The following is a 21,038-nucleotide window of genomic DNA, read 5'->3' on the forward strand; positions in this document are numbered from 1 at the left end:
GTTAGGGAAAATGGCCCTTCTGTGTCTGTGTGAAGGAATTCTAAGAAAGGAGAGCCTGTTTGCAAAGTTAGGGGAGCCTGTGTGTGTGGGGAGGGGGGGTTCACTTAATTAAGCTAGGTTTTCATTATCTGTGGTAAATTGTGGGCTCAAGCAGGGATGAAAGGCCGGAGGAGTTGGCTCCCTTAGTGGGCACTGTTAACCCACCTGGTTTTCTACAGTCCACTGCATTTGTTCGTACAATGCACTTTACTGCTAGTCTTGTATAACTTAATTAACAGAATTTATTTAAACTTTTGCCAAAAAGTAGTCATTCACACACAAATAAAAACACAATAGAAATTTTATTTGTTAAAACATCACTTGCACTTCTTATCTTGAATGTTAATTACACAGCAAAGGATTTAACATGTTTTTGAAGTGCATTTTCTATAGATTACATTTCCTGAGACATGCATAGTATTTTAGAGTTCTGTAAATCAAGCACAGATTGTGTACACCATATTATACATCATCAGTGGTAAATATGTCAGCGTTCAGTGGTATGCAAACTTCACCAAATTAGATTAACCGTGTAATTTGGATAATGTACCACACAAAAGAAATTGTGCAAGTATAAATTAAGCATTTTAACCAAGAATGTGATTATTACTATGGCTGCAAAACACATCTAGAAATGTCCGAGGTTTTGTTTAGTTCTTCAAGACTTACAGTTAGAGAGACTCACAAGACTAAATCTACACATATATACAAGAAGGATCTTTAGGAACTGTGTCAAATCCAATCAACTGGTTACTGCAGTCCCTGCTAAAACTGCTGTAGGTTACATAGAACTTTCCAGGGTTTTGTGGTAGATGCTCACCTCAACAGGCTCTTAGTAGAAATAGGAAGCTTAGATTTATAAGAAAATATTGTATCTGCAAGTATAGGGTAACACAAGGAAGATAGTGGGTTCCAAAACACTAGTTTGAAAACTGCAAGGAATTGCTTCAAGTTTCAAGATGAAAAACTTGTCCATGTAAAGAAAAAAAATCTGGTGTGATAACTACAGATGTTCGTGTGGGTTTTCCGGGTTGTGTGACCGTGGTCTGGTAGATCTGGTTCCTAACGTTTCGCCTGCATCTGTGGCTGGCATCTTCAGAGGTGTATCACAGAGAGAAGTCTGCTACACGGGTAACAGACTTCTCTCTGTGATACACCTCTGAACATGCCAGTCTATTTCATATAAATAGCACTGAGACATATCTGACCACAGCTTTGCAGTAAAAACATTAATTTAAAACACCAGTATTCTGTTGTTTCAAAGCAGGTTATCCAAGCCAGCTAACAGGATACCGAAAGAACGTGAAATTTTTAAAAAGGCATGCCAAATAAGCTTCATAAAAGTTTTAAATAGAAAAAAAATCAGTGTATTTTTTTTGTAACCCAAAACTTAACTGTTAAATATACATGTCACAGCTACTAATAATGTTAACTGTGGCAAGTGTCTGTCAGTTTCCCAATGGTAGCTTCTTTGTAAGTTGGAGCAAACATCAGATATCTAATATTCATGGATGGTCCCCATCGTATGAAGTTATCCATACAGGGCTAGGGTGAAGCTTTCTGAAAAAACCCAGGAGGACAAAAAGCTGGATTGGCAGAAATACTTATTAAAAAAAAATTAACATCCAGACGTTATGGAGAAAAAGTGGGGGAGGAAAAATGGTAGTCTTTGTAAGAAAACTGACCAGTCAAGACAGACGTGATGTGAAGGGCAGAGGTTGAACAGACAAGTGGAGTATGCTTCTAGCCTTTTGTTCCTTATTGCATATTCTTATATAAGATCAGTTGAAACAGGAAATCCCCAGTAGCAGCGGATCCAAGAGATATTTGTTGCTGGACTGAGTGGTAGGGGATGAAATACTTGAATGCCACAAAAAATTCCCTGCACATATACAATGTGTACATCAGGAAGAAATGTCTAATTCACTCTCTGATGTACTCACGCTGATGTACTCACACTGAATGTTCAGATAATATTGTGGATCCCCTAGCTGTAATTGGAATGGAACACTCCTGCAACAGGCACATTACATGAAACTGATCGCTGTACATGTTGGAGTTTTACCTTGAGCAGCAATGAAAGAAACAGGCCATGTTCTTGTAAATTCCTGGCCAAGGTGATTATGAAAAAACAACCCAGCAACAGTTTTTCCCCTACTCCTTCCACTGCATGGTTAATTGTTTGTTTACAACAAAAATATATATTCATTTTTCTGTTGTTTAGACACTAAAAATAGCAGTATTCCAAAGCAAGGGAATTAGAATAATGTTTATCAATAGCTCTCCAATTATGTGCCACTAGCAGTAAAGTCCACTGAATGAAGACATACATCAGGAACTAGAAAACTTGGTATGCTAAGGGTGCCTACCAAGGGGGGTAACCCCTCCCACCTTTCTTCTCTCCTTAGCCTGGCCTCAGTCAGTGGCATACCTGCCGAAAACAGCATCTGGGGCAAATACTAAAATTGTGCCCCCAAACTGTGGTGGGTAGGGGGGAAGAAGGAATGATTGGCAAGTGGCAGGAGGGTGGGCAGAAACAGCAGGGGGTTGCAGAAGCGGAAGGTGAGTGATGGAGGTGGCAGAGGTGGTAGATGGTAGAAGTTGGCAGAAGTCATGGGGGTTAAGAGCGGTTGGCAATCAGAGGGCGGCAGAAGCAGTGGGGGGTAGCAAGAGCCGCAGGGGGTGGCAGAAGTGGTCGTGGTGGGGGGTGCTGCCTGCCATGGCAGTTTTTTGTACTCCTGAGAACGCTGTCAGGAGGAGGAGGGAAACCTTTTCTGCATTGTGATTGGCTGGGAGTACATCATTACTACGCAGCTCTCTGTTTAGTCAACTATGTATAGAGAGAAGTGACTTTTCACTTTCGTTTCACAGAAATACATTGAACAGGAATGGAAGACAATGAAAAATAAAGAAAAGCAAATGAGGTTTTGGAGAACTAAAAGAAAGGATTCCCCTCTAGCTAAGACATAACTCCTAGCTCACTTGGGCTGTTGTATATAATAGTTTCCTGCCCAATTTAAAATCAAGTAAACATGAACACCATAAATTTGTAACAAGGGCAGATACTGGAAACTGGCTAAAGCAGCCATCACGAATACTCTCACTCCTAAATTGTTGTTCCTTATTTGTATTAAATAGAAGACTGCTGGGATGTAATCATCTGGTGTGGCATTTGACAGGTGCTACAAGACTTACTGGGAAACTCAGACAAGGCTGCCCAGACAAGAGTGTATTTAACAATGTTTGGGAGTTGTTAACAATAATTAAATTAGCATATCAAAATCCCACTTCAAAGAATGAAAAAAAAATGTAAAAATGAATTCTGTTCCTAAGTCAATTTCATGTGTATTAATAACGGTTTTACATTATACATTTGGTCTGAGAACTATATATATTTCAATCTTTGTCTTCAAAATAGCAAGCAATTTGTACAGTTCTTACATTTTGTATACTTAAGTATATTACCCTTTTAGAAAAATGAACATTTAATCTCGTAAAATAAAACGTTTTACAAATATTTTCACTTCCAATGACCATAGTTGTTTTTCCATCCAAACAGACAAAAATATGTCTTAAATATTGGGATGGTTTTAGAAGTAAAGCTCTGGTACCAAAACAGCACAAGCTCGACAGTGTGATTATATCTTCAGACAAGATGTACAGTATAGTCCACATTCTTGGGCTAATCCTTGGGCATCCATTTCTTCCTCATAAGACTATATTCATGGCAAGTGTATGCATCTGTGTGTGTGCGGAGGGGGCAGTGGGGTAAGTTGCTTAAATTGGTCCCAGGAAACAACTGCATACTGTTTGAATGGTTCTTTGGTATACTGTAAAAAATTCTTCAAAATGTACGTGATTATTTAGTTAAGAACACAATCAAGTAACATTATCTACAAAGCTATTGTTTACCTGGGGAATTCTTCCAATTCACCTCTCCAATACGAAAAGACAAATGAGACATTGTGACTGTTGCTCCTGCATAGTTTTGAACTATACAGCAGAAAGAGATTTGCAAAACACAGTTTTCCATTGAAATGTTATTGCACATAGACAGCTTTTGATAGTCCGAGTTTTAAAAATGTGATCAAAATAATATTCAAAATAATAAAGCACCATTTCAAAAATGATTTAAGCAGCATCAGCATATTTTAACAAGTGTTTCACAAAGGGAAAACAGCCTGTCTTCTACACTACTCAACATGCATCTCATGAAATATGCAAAAGAACTTTGTAAAGAAAAAAGTGGTATTAATATTACACCCAGTGCAAGTTTCATGATCACACACAAAAATGTTACTTCTGTATTATTTTCCACAGATTAGAGTGGTTTTGTCTGAATATATGTTTTAAACCTTTAGCATAAATGTGTTGAAGAACATTTCTTTCATTTATCAACAGTGCTATGTACATTACAATCCCCCCTCCAAACAAAAATAAAAAAATTCAATCCTTTTGAACAACATAATTTTGCAGGCAGCTCTTTCCGAAGAAGTCAATTACAATAATCTTTCACATGATACAGACATTTACAACTTTTTTGCAACTTCTTTGTAACATAATTGATTGAAATGGCTGCTCAGACACCCAAATACTTCTGACAGAAAAAGGGACAGTGGATTTGTAAGCAGAATAGCCTTTCATAAAAGCCAGTAGCCCTGTGCTTGAACTGTTAAACTCTTAAATCAAGCACTCTGTTATTCTTTCTCATTACCACCATAAGACAACCAGTAATATGATACATATTTCTTAGCTTAAAGAAAGGGTATTAATTTTAAAATGATGGTTTCACAACCTTGGTATTCCTAGGTAATCGTATGCAAATACTATCTAAGGCTGATTCTGTTTAGCTTCTGAGATTGGGTTAATTTGGACTACTCAGGTCAGGAAAATATGTGTAGTGAACAAATATTCTTTAAACCTATGCTTATATAGCTTCTGACTGAGTCACTTGTGGGTCTGCATATTCACCATATAGCTTATGGACTAGATTATATAACGTTACTGGCATTTGTTACTCCACCACCTGGTAAAAATGTAGATTTTGTTCCTATACATACGTCTGTAGCAATTAGCAATATGAGGGAAACATCAGATTAGTACTCCATGTTATTTGTATACTGTGTGATAACATTTCATAACCTTTCTATACAATATGCTGAATAGGAACTGCAATTAAAGATAAGTAATTGAACAAGTTATAAAATATTGAGTTGTTATTGCTAAAGACATGCAATATGAAAAATTAAACACACATATACAGAAGGCATTAAATTGATGAGGGTGTATAAAGTGCCTAAACAGCAGTGGTAAAACAGCTTTAACAGCATGACTATTCCAAAACCTTTAATATTTATAAATGAATAGATCCTCAAAGCATCCAATATTTTAAGTATTGTGCTTAAGGACATAAACCATTCCCAAAATAATAAAAAGACTAAAACGATCAAATTCATAAAGTTATTCAGATGTCCATGGAAAAAATACAAAAATTCCATGCTACTTTATCATTATTTATGCTTGATTTCACTGTTACTTCAAATTTCAGGTCTCATAACCAATTGAAATAGTAAAGGACACAATTATAATTTATCAGCTAGCTTGCCTCACATTTGTTTTTCACAACAAATATAGAAAGTTAATGTAACACCTGGAAAACACTGTCCAGGTTGACTCCTAAAACAACAGTAACCACTACTATCGCACATCTTGCTACCAAACAATTTGTGCAACTCACACAGGTGCAGTAGTGGCTGCCAGATTATTTGAAGCTGAACAACCGCATGGGCCCAGCATCAGCCGCCACACAATTTGCGCAACTTGGCTTAACCCCGCAGTGACCACCACGCTTTACCAAACAGATTTCGTACCACGTGACCTTTACAATTTGACTAGACTTTTCCTGGAGAAGAACTGTCAAGAAGAAAGAACGTGGTGTAACGGTTAGAGTGTCTGACTAGGATCTGGATTACTCAAGTTCAAATCCCCACTCTGATATGGAAGCTTGCAGGATGACCTTGGGTCCATCACTCTTTCTAAGCCTAATCTACCTCACTGTGATGTTATGAGAATAAACTAGGAGATAGAGTAATGTAAGCTGTTTTGGATCTCCATTGGATACAAAGGTGAGGTATTAATGAAGTAAATAAATAATAATTAGAAATGAAGATGAGGTGGAGCAGATAAAAGAAAGTATGGCTAGTGAACGGCAAGTCAAGATGGAAGCAGCAAAAGGGCAGAAGGTTCATATGAGGGCAACCAGGGGCAGAGAAATATGGGGTGAAGATGTATAAAAATGAAGTGACTCCTGCCAGTCCACACAGGTTCCCTGATTGAAATGCCAATTTGAAACAGCTACATTGATTTCTTATTCATTTCTGGGCTCAGTTCAAGGGCTGATGTTAATCTTTAAAGCTTTTAAAGTGCATGACTCCCTACAAAAAGATCTACACACAGGTGACTAAGCAGTCCCTTCTTGACAAATATGTTCAGTGAAGGCAAGGAGCTTTATGCCCACATGTTGCCTTATTTTTTAAAGAAGTCTTTCAGAAATGGTGATTAGAGGCTCATTTATAGCTGCCTTCCACAACTGACTTTAAAGTGGTTTTGATTAAGTGGGCTTTTTGCTGAGCAGTTTTACTGGGCTTCTCTAGTTACAATCTAATTATAGGCAACAAATAAGAATCTATGACTGTGATTTATAACTTACCTTCAAGCTCTTTTTAAAGTAAATATCAATTTGTACACAGCTTTCACATTTCTGATAAATAAAACGGGCCAATGGCCTTGCAAATACATTTTTGAAGCCTCAGACTAGTCACTGACTGCAGCAGGACGTAATATAGAGGCTTTTGTAAAGAAAATAAATCACAGAATGTTGTCATTTTACATCTTCAGGACAGGGTGGATTTTATTTTATAAACTTCCAAAACATTTGTTAGTGACTGAAAAATGAATGGATTTACAGAACCTGTGGGGTGGTAACTATGCAGGAATTATGAACTAAGGGATGAAGGAATACAGTTTTCCAGCTTCAAGAAAATATCCACACAATCCAAGGGTGTCTAATCTGTTCAAGCGTATGGCCACAATATAAGATAAAAGCCTCAAAATTATGTCAAAATAAGACAGCATGACTAACGCTCTTTTCTTGTAATCTATGTAGTACACTTTACAAAATTGCAAAAGCAAGCATGCAAAATGTACACTGAATCAAACTTGAAGATTTGCGCTGTTAGTTTTGGACAGGTGCCTCTGGAGCACACGAGAGGCACTTTCAGTTTTAGACCTCATAAGGCACTCACTATGACGTGACCACACTGTCCTGTTACCTATTATTGAAAATCGATTCAAAGCATAAATGTGTGAGTAGTTCAGCCCTCTTACAGGATTGTGTCATTTCACATCTAATGACAGGCAACATGTTTGAATGTTTGTTGTATAAAAGACCTCTCCATGAGAAAAATTTACATTCTATGGAGAAATCTAAGATTGTCACATAAATACACTGTTCTTTTTTTAGCAAACACTTGGCATAAGACAGAATATGCACTGAAAAAATACAACGAAAAAATAAGATTTGAACATGGAAGTGCTTTTGTATAAGTTACTCATACATTCTGAACCCTGTGAGATGAGACTGCACCTTGAGTACAAACACAGTTAAAATCAGATTTTCTTTGTCTTTATCATCATGACATAGTTTTGGTGGCTTCAGTCTTGCACACATGCACAACTCCCTCCCTCTATTTAGTAATTCCTTTTCAGATGGGAATGAGCAGGAGGAAGGACGTTCCTACCTTATTTTGCACCATTTTCATGACTGACAATTCACACTGTTTCAAAATAATATTTTCCTTTAAAAAGTGAAATCTTATTCAACATTCTTTTAAAAATGAAAAGCAAAGATTTTCTTTGAAAATTATTTCTATCTTTAGATAGTCATGTTTCATTTTGTGATAGTTTCTTATAGTTCCAAAGCTCTATTTTTGCTCACAATAATATTGCTTTCATAACAAGCTGATTGCAAAGTGAACATTTTAACAGGTTACTAAATGTTCATACTTCATTCATAGCAAAGAATTAACTATGACTATCACAATAATTTCACGTTACTCTTCTTTTCTACCATAAGGTAAAGCAAATGAAAAGAAAAGGCTTTCAGCTTCTAGGAAGAATACTTGGGGTAGAAAATGTACTTGGGGTAGAAAAAAAGACTGGTTTTGTACAGTTCCCATTCATTTTGATGATGTTTGCACAGAGAAGTCTTTAGGGATTCTGCAATTTGGTAAACTCATGCACCACACAAACATTACTCTGTAACAAATTATGGATGTAGATGGTTGGTCACAGTTGTTCCAAGGCCCAGACCCAAAGCACTGAAGCACTCACATGCCCAACTGGTTTTCCTTTGTTTCCAGCTCACATACCACACTAGAAGCTGCTTCTGAAGTCTGCTTACCTTTTGGAGAATGCAGGATTTTTTTCCCCCATAAAGGGAGAACTCATAACCCCAGTTGCTTTCAGATCTATGTAGCTGTTTGGATGACAGCTCAAATTCTACATCACTCTACTTGAATTACCAGTAAAATATTCTAGACAGAGAACTTGCACTATACAGAATATACATGTTGTATTCAGCACTTCAAACATATTCTCAATATGCTATGTAAGAATCCAAGGAGCTAGTATTGCTTGGCATTGTTACCTTTATGCAGTAAAGTAAAAACGTTCTCTAATTGTTGTATACAGTAGTACACAAGTTGACACTTTCATCATATAAGTCACGTAGTTCCTTATGGAGCTGAATCTATTTAGACAAATACAGTAGTGCTTCATGTAAGCCACTGCTCTTTTTCCTGGCTGTACCTTTCAGACCACTTGCGAGTGAGTTCCAGATAAACATTTGGTTTATGTGGCTGATAGTCTAGGTAAACTGTCTTTTCAGTTTTCTTTGGAATGGCTTTTTCAATCTGAGTTCCTTCATGCCATTCATTAAAAGAGGTGATGGAAATTATTTCAGGTCGCACTAGAAGTGCCGCGCTGTAGGCAGTCTCATAGTATTTCCCATTGACACGGTTCCGGGTGTTGTGGTTGTTCCATGGTCGGATGCTGGTATCTACATAACCTGGGCCCACGCTTGGAATAAACATTAGGTTGTTCTTGTCACAAAATGCTTTCAGACTAGGCCAGTTGTGATGACTTGAGCCATAAGAAAAGCCATTTGTTGCAAAGTATGTATAAATTCCATCAAAGCCACTTCTGAGGATGTCATGCTTATGTTTTTCTTCCACGAGAAGGGCAATGAATAAACTATCATATGGTGTATCACGTATACTCTGAGATCCTGATACTGTGAGCAGATTTGCCCACATTTCAGGGATTGTGATATAAGAATCATAAATATAAAACATGGGATAGGTTCTACCTGTACTAACTTTATGTCTGTAGAAACCTGGATGATCTCCATATCTATAAAGCAAACAAACAGAAAACATAGTAAGCAGTGGTTTTTCCCCCTTTATATTTCAACTGAAACATGATGTCATCTTTAGAATCAGGTAATTGCCACCATATCAAATCTGTTAAACCAAGCAAAATACATCAGGCCATATCAACAGGAAACCTACCACCTGACAGTTGCAAGTTACTTTGCATGAGACACATGGAGAATTTGCATGAAGACCACCAGATGTGCTAAAAACTTTTTTTAAAAATGCTTACTTGTCTATAATGTACTTGACATTGTTGTACATACTGCGATCATCTCTGTCTTTGTATGGCTCAATATGGAAAGTGACCTGCAAGGTGAAAATTTTGGACAGGTAGTTAAAAACAAGCAACCAGCCCAACCAACTTTGGGTCACATAAGTTCAGGTGAACACTATCTATGTTTTTCTCTTTTGATAAAAAAAAATAAGCACAGAATGCAACAGCACTGGACTAAACAACCAAGCAGAAACTTACAGCTGCTGGAGAGAGTGGGGAAAAGCAATTACTGTACTATAACCATCAGTGGTGGAGCGCTGAGGGGGCAGTGGGATGCGTCATGCACCGGGTGCACGCCTGGGGGGTGGAAAATCGCCCCCCCTTTTCCCCACGCCCCCCACAGCACACACACACACCGTCCCCCCTTCCCACACTTACCTACGTTCCTTTTCTTTTTTTAGTACTTTTTGAGGCTGAAAAAAAGCGGCCTATTTGCAGTTCACGCTAAAAACTGCCAGAGGAACTACAGTTCCCATGAGACCTCCTGGGAAGTATAGTTCGTCAGGCAGTTTTTTCCCCTGAACTGTGAAGAGGCCACTTTTTTCAGCCTCAAAAAGTACTTGAAATAGAAAAGGAATGTAGGTAAGTGTGGGAAGGGGGACAAGGGGTGTGCTGTGGAGGGGAGGGCGCGGAAAAAACACACTGCGCACTTGGCGCAGTTTGGCCAAGCTATGCCTCTGATAACCATGGTGCTTTTTCCACTAGAAAACCACCACAGTCAGATTAGTTGTAGGTTTTCCAGGCTGTGGCCATGATCTGGTGGATCTTGTTCCTAACATTTCGCCTGCATCTGTGGCTGGCACCACAGCCAGAGTTTGCTCCAGATGTCTTCATGTGGACAGCTTTTGTTAGCTTATTAGAGATACAGCATCAGCATTTTAATTTTGTATGCAATTGAAAATGTAAACCTGGGTGCATTACTTTTTATCTACCACAATATGGCAAAGAAAAATGACAACTAAGAAAATACGCAGTTGGAGACTACTGACGAAGAAACACTGCCTTGTGTCTTTGCTCAGCCATTCTGTTTGCTGCCTTCATGTTAGGGACATGCAATGAAAATTAGTGGTAATGTACTAGGTAGAATCTGGAAGGCCACAGCATCACTGCCACATTCGTCAAGTTAGCATTTTCTCAGAGAGACACAATAGCTATAAGAACTGGTGAAGTGGGTTAAACCGAGAAATAGTTACTGGTCCACTATTCTAACCATTCTACTGTGTTAGAGCTGCCAACGTGTCTGGAGAAAACGTGTCTGGAGGAAAGAAAGAGTTTTAATGGGATGTTATTTACCATGTGGTGTTTTTACCTCCATACTACAAAAAGCTTTATTTTCCCATGTCCACGTATCTATTAAAAGCAATAAGACATTCTCCACAAGCCTGCTAGCAACCCTAATTAACATACTAGGAAAAATCTTTGGCTCTACCAAAACTATCTTCTTGTTGCTGAGTAATTCTAAGATGTTCCACTTAACAGAAATGCGGCGAGAAAAAAAGGAAGTAATATTTTAGGCACCCAACGTTCAACAGTAATAACACCTCACTTCTCACTTTTTAACTCACAAAAGAATAATAAATAGGAATGAAAAAAAGGGAGAACTGCAAAAGCTTAATCAAAGAAATATTATTTAATTAATCACATGTATCCTAGCTGATGAATAAAATTAATAATTTGTAAGTAAAAAATAATTCAGAAGAAAAAGCATATTTCTTTTTAGACAATGTATTAAAAGTGTTGAAGCCAGAAGACACATATCCTCCCCTGTAACAGGGAAAGGCTTTTTCTAAAATGGCACTTTCCATATGAAGTATGAGGTTTATTAAATCATAGCACACATTAAAATCTGCTTCCTAATTAATCACAATCCTCTCAAAAGCTTTTAGGCAATTATTCTAACCAATTAACTGACTCAACATTACTAGGTAAAAATAATTCTACTTAAAATAGATTTTTTTTCCTTTCTGCCTTTTACAAGTACTTTTTACCTGCCTCTACATACATAGAAAATATCGCAGAATTGCCTGAAGCCACTACTTCTGAAAACCTGCTTCCCTCTCAGATCGATGTGAGATCTTGGTGTTAGCCTTAACTGTTGTGCAAGGCTGTGTTATACCATCTCTTCACCCTTCTACAACAGTAATTGTTTGGGGGAAACAAAAGTGCTAGTGTCTGCTATGCAAACTGTGACAATGCAGATCCAAAACATTTGCTATTAACCACAAAGAAAAACTCTGCAATATACAATATAATCTAAATATTATATATATTATATAATCTCATACATAATCTGACATTATCATATAATAATATACAACATTGCATAATAATATATTACTATACTCTATATTAATCTTAAAAATAAGATCTGTAATATATAGATTTGGATGAGAGGAAATTATATTTCATTTGTTGTCTACTAGTATTAGAAGACTACCCAAAAATGGACCTGTTAGGCAGAACAGAGGCAGTATGCCAAATTTCTCAATTCAGTTTTCAGCAAAGAACCTACCTACTTAAAAGGAATAGTAGTAAAAGTTTTGCTGTTGGTAATCATGCTGAATGGACATTGCTGGGGAGTACTGTGAAAAAAAAATTCTTACATACAATATTTTGAAAATCTTTTATTTAACTGTAATAATCTCAGCAAAATGAATGAGCTAAAATATGTGTAATGATAATGATAATTCATAAATCAAGCGTTTCAATAATCTTAATATCCAAACATATTGACACTCTTACCTACTGTGACTGACACAATTCCTGTCCAAATAACACACTCTTTTGTTTACTATGATTTTTCTTCTATGTTCAACCTTTTTTTTTTACTCTACAGATGGCAAAAAATAAAGATAAATATCCTGTGGTAGCTAGGCTGTAGCAGTTTGTAACTACTTCACAAGTATATGTATGCTTGAAATTTTCCATATAGTAAATGAATATTTTAACTTTTAAATCCTATAAATATGCAATGCCTTGTAACCTCACTCATTGTCCCGGTGCCAAGCGATTCAATGTCAAAAGAAACAAATGGGTGACGGGGAAGAGACACACAGCATTGCTACTGTCGTCATATGGTTTCTGGGAGAAAAACTGGAAGGGACCTCACACACCACAACATGCTAGGAATTTAAAAAAATATCTGTGGTTTTTAACATAAACAACATTTCTGGATTACATCTTGGAAATGATGTAATGATGTCAGTGACACCACTTTTCCAAGAGTCGGTCTTGAGGACTCTCCTGGGATTAGCAGCAACAACCTGGCAACCCTAGATCTTAGGAGAATAAATTTACCATTCCCTTTGGTAAAACAGAAGAATCCATTAAAGGCTTTTTTGACATTATGAAATAACAAGAGGGGTCCCCAACCTTTTTGAGCCTGTGGGCCCCTTCAGAGTTTAGTCAGCGGGTGGTAAATGGCACCCGAATGTGACTGCCACAGGAGGCACAGCCAGCTGCCCCTTCTCACTTTGCAAAAGAATTGAAGATAAATAAAAAGAAAAAAGGGAAGTCCAAGGAAGGGATAAACTGAGGAGGGAGTAAAAAAGAAGGAATACCTAAAGGGGAATGGAACTACAAGCCTTACTAATTCTCCTGATTCTCCAGTGGCTGCTGCTGTTGCATCCATTACAAAAAACCCTTTCATTTCAATAAGTGCAGCCAATGACACGTCCTGCTTTACAAAGAACCCAACCACATTCTGAAAACCCTGATGGGTGTCCAAAGAGAACCCTGAATTAGAAGCTAAAATGCAAAACCTGCACAACCATTTAGAGAACTGTGTTAGTTTCAGCTACAGTTTCATTTTCTTAAAACCCCGAAATGAACAGTAAGATAAAGACTTAACAAGGAAGTCTCACAGTAGAAAAATTATGCATGACATACTTGTAAGAGAAGAAATTAGTACTCATAGTAGACAGCTACACAAAGGTGAAAACCAACAGCCCAATCCAACGGGGGTGAGCTGGGGACATGACTGGCATCTGGGAGCAACTCAGGGCCATGACAACGCATTTACCCCCTCCACCAGCATAAGGAGCACCTTTACCAGTGGAGACGACAAAGATGCAGAAGATATTACACTTACACGGGCGTGGGGGGTGGGGTACAGCATGGGCAAATGAGTAGGGGTGAATGATCACCAAGTAGTCATTTGCAAGCATGATCTAGCAGCTGCTTTGCAACAAATCAAGAATATTATCAGGAGATAGTTTGTTCTCCATCCTGAAATGAAAATATTTTCCCCAAAGTACCTTCTGAAATGTATTAGCTCCACAAAAGGAAATATAAAATCATCAAACTAACTACCAGGCTCTTCTCAGTGAACTGTTGAATCTTAAAACATATTTTAACTACTGGGGAACATGAACACCAGCAAAAATAGTGACCAGTTCTTCCCCTTGGGCTACAATTTCTACAATGTCTTAAAGAAAGATGGTAACAGTGTGTTAAATATAGATTATGAAAACATGTTGCCCAGAATACAGTTTCTGCAGTTTGGAACTCCCTTGATGGAGGGTCTGCTGAACCTTGAGAAAACTTCAAAGAGTTTAAGGCTGTTTTTTCCCATGTAAATTCAGGAAACAGGTTGCCAAGGCTACAAAGACTAGGTTATGTTTAACCATCTGTAATTATTTTAACAGGGTTCATATATTTTGTTTTACTGTACATTATATTTATTAAGTTCAGTTTATATTTACCCATTTCAAAGGTCACGGGATAGGTCACAGAGTTAATAAAAAGCCCAACTACAGATGTGTTAACATCAGCATGTATGCTACAACTGACCATTTCACATTCTTGCTTGAAAACAGCTGTATGGCCCTGTATGCATGAACCACTGTTTGCCTTTGTGCAGAGTCCAGTGGAACTTTAAGGGATATAGGAGCCAAAAAGGCAGGAGAAACTATGTCATATAGTTAGTCCAAAAATGTTGGTGTTCAGTTACTCTGTCTTATTTGTCAGGTAACAGAATACCCTTCAGATGTAATGATACATGCAGTGCTGCTAAACAAACAATATACAGGCATCTGTGGCTGGCATCTTCAGAGGATCTGATAGTAGGAAAGGAAAACAAATGGCGTATATATACCTGTGAGTAACAATTAAGATAGCAAGGTCAATTGTTACTCACAGGTATATATACTCCACTTGCTTTCCTTTCCTACTATCAGATCCTCTGAAGATGCCAGCCACAGATGCAGGCGAAACGTCAGGAGAGAATGCTGCTAGAATATGGCCATACAGCCCAGAAACCACACAGCACCTCAGTGATTCTGGCCATGAAAGCCTTCGACAATACATTAAACAATATACACATTGTGTCTTATAAATATATTAAAAACATACAAAGCTATATACCAGTCATACCACATAGGACTGAAATTTACAACTCCCTTCTGCTACCTAAGAAGCTATGATAAGTTTCCTTCTACTGGACAGAGACTCTCCTTGGAAGCAGAATGAAATCACAAGATCCAACTCTTACATAGATAAAAGTGTACATAACATAAAATCAGCACTAACCTTAAAAATTCAATTAGACTGAATATGCCAGCCCTCATCTTCCAGGCAAAACAAAGCCTTTATTTTTTTCCCTCCCCAGGTCTAAAACTTTAAATATCATACCTTCAATCTGTACTTGTGTGCAATATCCAAAATAGTAAGTACCAAGCCATCAGTAGGCTCTCCGTTCTCATCATTCATACCAGGTGGATACCAAGAAATAGCCAATACCCCTAATAAACAAAACATATGTTTAATCAATCATAAGATAATAATTAAGTGCCTACTTCAGCAAACAGGCAACTTCTGTTCTAGCACTGCAAAAGTGGTTCTTATTTAATGTATTCTGCTAGCTTTATTGTCTTTTGGAAACAAATGTGTGAACTAACAGTCTGTACCGCACTGCTTAATGTAATATTTGTTTTAAGGCAAGTCTCAGAAAGTGCAATCTTAAGAGCATTTTCCTGAGAATAACACTTTGAATAAACTTGGGCAGAGTTCTAAGTATGTTTACGATCTTTGTCACTTTCATGTTCTTATTCCACAATGCTCCAAATTCTATGAAATTTCTAAAATAAATTAATGCCATTTAAGTAATAAAACACAATGCCTGTTTACCGATGGAAGCTGAGCTTATCTGTTTCATGTGAGATTCTATCACAGAAGGGTCTCTGGAGCTATAAGGCCCAAGTTCTGGATAAAAGCTGGAACCAATGTCTTCTGGAGGGCTGTGTCTTCCTTTTGGATAACCACTTGCAATTTTGGGATCCCAGTGTGTCAGCAATGGATGATTCCAGTGAATATATTTTCCATCAAACTGTGGATTACCAAACCAACAATAGTAAAACACATGGAAATCATAATTAGGAGAAGGGAGGTCCTGTTCCAGTTTTCCTATTGGAGCCATGGGAGTTTTCAAATTCATTGTCAAACTGTGCAAATTTTTGGTGTGCGTGAAGCTATCTTCCTTGGCACCATTCTGCACGCTGAACTTTCTTTTAACATATGTTGTTCGTTGCTGAAAATCTGGTAAAAGGCCAAGGCCAAAGGGATCTCCAAATCCAGCCCTTTCAGGTCTCAGAGTTTTTAAAGCCATCATTATGGAGCAAATAAATAAAATAAAAAGCAACAGAATGACGCATGTTCTCCTGCGAAATCTTGCCATGATGTCATGGTAGTTCAAGGCACGAAAAGGAGGCTTCTAGCTGTCAATGACAAAAAGGAAAAAGAAGTTGGTGAGATTTTTAAAATCTTGCACATAATTATAAAAAGGAGAAAATTTGAATAATTCAATTTAACATAATTTTTTTACATAGTTGCTATTTCTTGTATATTTATGGTAGCTTTTCTATATTACAAGCAGCCTTGTACCTTCTGCCCCAATTACTCCATCGCTGCAAGCCTTTTGGGGATGAAAGGGGGAAAGCTGAGCTTAGTAGGCAATTGCCCTGACTTGGGTAGTGCAGGATAGCCTGATCTTGTCAGATATCAGAAGCTAAGCAGGGTCAGCCCTGGTTAGTTTTTGGATCGGAGACCACCAAGGAATAACAGTGTGGCTACACAGAGGCAGGCAATAGCAAACTACCTCTTGCCTTAAAACCTATGGGTTGCAAGAAGTCAGTTGGGATTTGATGTCGAAAGGAAAAAGACAATCAGACTAGCTGCATCCATCACAGGGCAGCCTTACACAACCATGCTAGTTTTTACTTCCAGAATCAAAGAGCTAAAGAAGATTAAAAGCTTCCTATATGCTCTCAGATAACTCTAATTTGCCAGTCAGTGCTCACCTGAAGGCAAGATACAGATTAGATTTAAAACTCATTTGTCTAACACAATATCTTAAAAAATACTCTTTCAGTTATCAGAAATAATGAAGCTCAGATTGATGGTTGACATCCGGAGGACAAAGCAGATCCTAGATACACGTACATAATGAATGCTCCCACAAAGCTGTAGGGATCCAAATTCATACAACTGTTCACAGGATTGTGAGCAAAAGTTTCTTGAGCAAAATTCTTCATACGGTAGAAAGAAATACACAAATTATATACATATAACAACATCTGCTGAGACACTTCCTATTAGATTATGTAAATCCATATCCTGCTCAAAGACAAACAAAAATGGATTTGTAATCCCCAAATGTATGTTTTGCCAGCTTCTCTCACCTCTGAAAGAATAGACAACACAAACATTTGCATTACAAATCAAACAGACCTTTAGGTTGAGGTGTAAGAGCCAAGAAAATATAATTATAGTGTATATTCTGTATGCAAAAGCATAGAGAAAAGTGAACTTTGATGTGAGACATAAAATTCAGCAGCCTGACAATCGTAACGCATGTGTAAATAATTTTGAAAGTAAATGTATACTGAAATTTCTGAAACCAGAGCTTTAATCAATTGGAATTCTAGAACAGGGAACAAAGTATCAGTGCCTACTGCCCTCCCAATGATTACCAGAAACTTAATAAATAAGTAAGTAAGTAAGTAAGTAAGTAAGTAAGTAAGTAAGTAAGTAAATATTTATTTATTTATTTATTTCTTAGATATACTGCCCCATTCCCTAAGGGCTCTGGGCGGTGTACAGACCAACTGAAGAATTGAATACAAAGTGGTTAAATAATATAGTTACAGCATTGGGTCCTATATTCTGTAAGCACATCAACTTTTGTTGCTTCAGAAGCCCCACCATCCCCTTCAAAGACACACATGCATGAAGTCACCTTGGTCAGCCCATTAGTCCAAAGTCAGTATTGCCTACTCTGGCTGGCAGCAACTATCAAGTGTATCAGGCTGAAGTCTTTCACTTCACCTACAATGCTACAGATTAGGGAATCTAGACAAAAATGAAGTAATATAGAAAGCTGAACCAAGAGGTAGAATTGGGTGATATTGTTACTCTCCCTCTTCTACAAGCAGACAGCTTGCCCTATCTACTTCCTCCAGCAGAGACAAGAGAGCTCTGCTTCATTCCATCTTCTTTCTGCAACCACCCATTTCACAGGTCACCTTTCCAGGGGCCAGCTGGGGAAGAGGGATGACAGGAAGATCCTCCTCCAATGCACAAGTGCAAAGGATCAAATCCATACAAATCAAACAACAACAGTTTTTGATTTACAAGATTCAAACAGGTTGCAGAGCACATGGAGGTAAGCAATGGCAAACCACCTCTGAATATCTCTTGCCTTGAAAACCTTACGGGTTGTGACTTGGCAGGACAAAAACTGTGAGGAACACAAAACTGAATCAGTCAGGAGGAACTGAATGCATGCAATTGCACAATACAGCCCTTCCATTACATTCAGTTATACTACAAACTAATCCTGCCAGGACAATAAATGACAAAACAACTAGCAATATGACCAAAGTTCAGACAATCAAGGTTGATCACATATGACTGACAGCACTTTATAAACAGAACGAAGCTCGAGTAACCCTTCATTAAACTAGTATGTGTATTAAACTAGCATGGTTGAGTGGCAAACTAGAACCTGAGAAGACTCAGGTTGAAACCCCCATATAACAAAAATAGCAGGTCCTCAATATAAGTACAAAACTAATAAGGGGGAACCAGGAAAACTGCACACATGTATTGAGAATAATGCAAAATCGATTTGGTGAATCCCTCATTCAGACAGTTTCATGACCTGACAAATGCTCTCTCACACGAAACGTACAGGGTGACCAGATCCATTCTTTTAGCCTAACCTATTTTACAGACATAAAGGAGGGAAGGATATGTTGCAGCTTTCAATTTCTTGGAGGGTACAGGAGAAAAACACCACGTATATTTTATTTTATTACTTTGATTATCTGCCCTTTTCCAGCCAGGGCCGGGCTCAGGGGTGGCTAGATATAGCTAGATGTAAACATACCCACTCGATAGGGCAGCATCTCAGAGCTAAATTTTAAATGCAGCTTTGCACAAGCTACACCAACCCTGCTGCTTTTCAGAGACCTGAAGGAACCCAGCACCTGTGACCTGTCCATCTGGAGGAATAAAATATTCAAATACTTACAGGATTTATGGCAGACTGCCAGTTTTATGGCCAAGCTAACCAAGAGGATGCAAGGCAGCAAAAGGAGACACTTGACCCCTACAACACTGGCTTAAGAGACCACCTGCCATTCTTTTTCTCTCTTTTACTTTTCCCCCTATTCCCGCATATTGTGCATTTTGATTCTGCACGGAGTTCGGGGGGGGGGGGAGGGGGCTTGTCTCCAAGCAAGAACTCGTAGCCATAGGTTTGCAACCCAAATGATATTTCTAAGCACCCTCCCCTCCCCGTACAGCTCCCTCCATGTGTCAGGGGTGGGGGGAGGCGGTCTTAACCGCCCTGCTACAGCCGTTCCTTGACAGCGAGGAAAAAGATGAGCAGGTCCTCCTCCCCTTCATACCACCGAGCAGATTCACCCCCAAAGCCCCTTCCCCCGTGGTGCTAGTTCCCATCATTACAGCGAGGCGGGGGCGCTCTCTAAAGGTCTTATACCCACCACACTCGCTCCGCACCCCACACTCACCGTCTGAAGCCTTGGAAGCTGCAGGGACGGGAAAGTCTAGGATCCGAGGTGTGGGGGAGGGACCAGGGGGCAGGAGCGGAATAATCACAAGAGATGGGGAAGACGAAAGGCTTAATCAGCCTCTTTCCAGACTTGGCTCCCCCTCGTTGCTAGCGAGCTTGCGTTAGCCGTGCTCGATGTGCGCGTGCGTAGTAGGGATTGCGAAGCCGGTTGCCCACATTATGGCTCTACGTTTCCCACTCTGCAGCGCAGCTAACTATCTACCGGTGTCACACGGCTATATTTTTAATGAAACTTCATGCCCTGCCTAGCCGATGCTTACTGTGTGGGGCTTGCTTTCAAGTGAGAGTGTTTTAGCTCATAGGTGTAGCTGGGCAAAGCTGCGCCTGGAATGGCCTGCGAGTTTTCTGCACCCCCCAACACCCCACCACCACTTACCTTCTAAGTTGATGGTGCGGCAGGGGGATCCATGGGGGAGGGGGCAGAAAATTTGAAGGCCCCCATCGCCCCCTCTGCCCCATGGAGCAGGAGGTTACCTGTTCCATGGGACAGAGGGGGTTTCCCTGCCCTGCGCCCTCAGCAACTGCCTGCTCTGTCAGGCAGAGGGGGGAGGGATGGGGGCCTCCAAATTTTCCCTGCCCAGCACCGCTGCCTCCTGCAAGGCCAGAGGAGGCCGCAGCCACCATCCCCCCTCAGCGCACGGAGCAGGAGGTTGGCTGCTCTGTCCGGCAGAGGGGTTTCCTCTGGATTGGGCTGTAAGGAACATAAATTTAAACTAGTTAGGTCTTCAGAGAATAGTCAAGAGTTTTTCAAGCACTAGTCAAACTTTCAAGCACAAACGAGATTCTTCTGAGTACCCACCAGGTTGGATTCTCTCTCACACACAGGATTCCACCCACACCAGCCTGCTCTTTCCACAGAGTCAGACTAAATGGTATGAAGGTTGCACATCAACTGACAGGAGTAACAACTGAGTATTTTATTCTTTCCCAGAGATAAACTAAAACCACTCTACTACAGGACCAAGCAGTTACCCTTCACTCTGTCTGCTCTGTTTACTGAGCCAAACTTGAGCTGTCACTGCGCTCTCTCTCTCTTAAGGAAAACTCCTTCAACAACAATGTTTCCTCCAACAACATTCTCCCTTCTAAAGGTGACTGGATGCTGGAGCAGCACACCCTTAGGCTCAGCCTTTTTCCT

The 21,038-nt window shown here is 39.1% G+C and overlaps 1 protein-coding gene across 4 annotated transcripts; it reads right to left on the reverse strand.

The window, feature by feature from the left end:
* Nucleotides 1-1,657: 1,657 nt before the first annotated feature.
* On the reverse strand, nt 1,658-20,407 carry MANEA (mannosidase endo-alpha). 4 transcript variants are annotated; one of them, XM_048494212.1, is made up of 5 exons: nt 20,277-20,407; nt 15,934-16,520; nt 15,439-15,548; nt 9,763-9,839; nt 1,658-9,510 (listed from the first exon to the last, which is right to left on the reverse strand). In XM_048494212.1, the coding sequence occupies exons 2-5, from the start codon at nt 16,478-16,480 to the stop codon at nt 8,874-8,876; spliced, it is 1,371 nt and encodes a 456-aa protein (XP_048350169.1). In that variant the 5' UTR covers nt 16,481-16,520; nt 20,277-20,407; the 3' UTR covers nt 1,658-8,873. The 4 variants fall into 4 exon arrangements, with proteins under 4 accessions (XP_048350169.1, XP_048350179.1, XP_048350153.1 ...); XM_048494222.1 differs by lacking the exon at nt 20,277-20,407 and adding an exon at nt 19,839-19,975 and having other exon boundaries at nt 15,934-16,516; XM_048494196.1 differs by lacking the exon at nt 20,277-20,407 and adding an exon at nt 19,839-19,975.
* Nucleotides 20,408-21,038: the final 631 nt, after the last annotated feature.

The sequence above is a fragment of the Sphaerodactylus townsendi genome, linkage group LG01 (assembly GCF_021028975.2).
Source record: "Sphaerodactylus townsendi isolate TG3544 linkage group LG01, MPM_Stown_v2.3, whole genome shotgun sequence".
NCBI classification, from domain to species: Eukaryota; Metazoa; Chordata; class Lepidosauria; order Squamata; family Sphaerodactylidae; genus Sphaerodactylus; species Sphaerodactylus townsendi.

What these genes read in the sequence shown, in the direction of transcription:
- MANEA (XM_048494212.1), bottom strand. Translation starts at nt 16,480, where the DNA reads ATGGCAAGATTTCGCAGGAGAACATGCGTCATTCTGTTGCTTTTTATT. An exon ending in GATAAGCTCAGCTTCCATCG is followed by an intron (nt 15,549 to 15,933) that starts GTAAACAGGCAT and finishes TTTGTTTATTAG; the next exon opens with GGGTATTGGCTATTTCTTGG. An exon ending in CACACAAGTACAGATTGAAG is followed by an intron (nt 9,840 to 15,438) that starts GTATGATATTTA and finishes TTCACCTTGCAG; the next exon opens with GTCACTTTCCATATTGAGCC.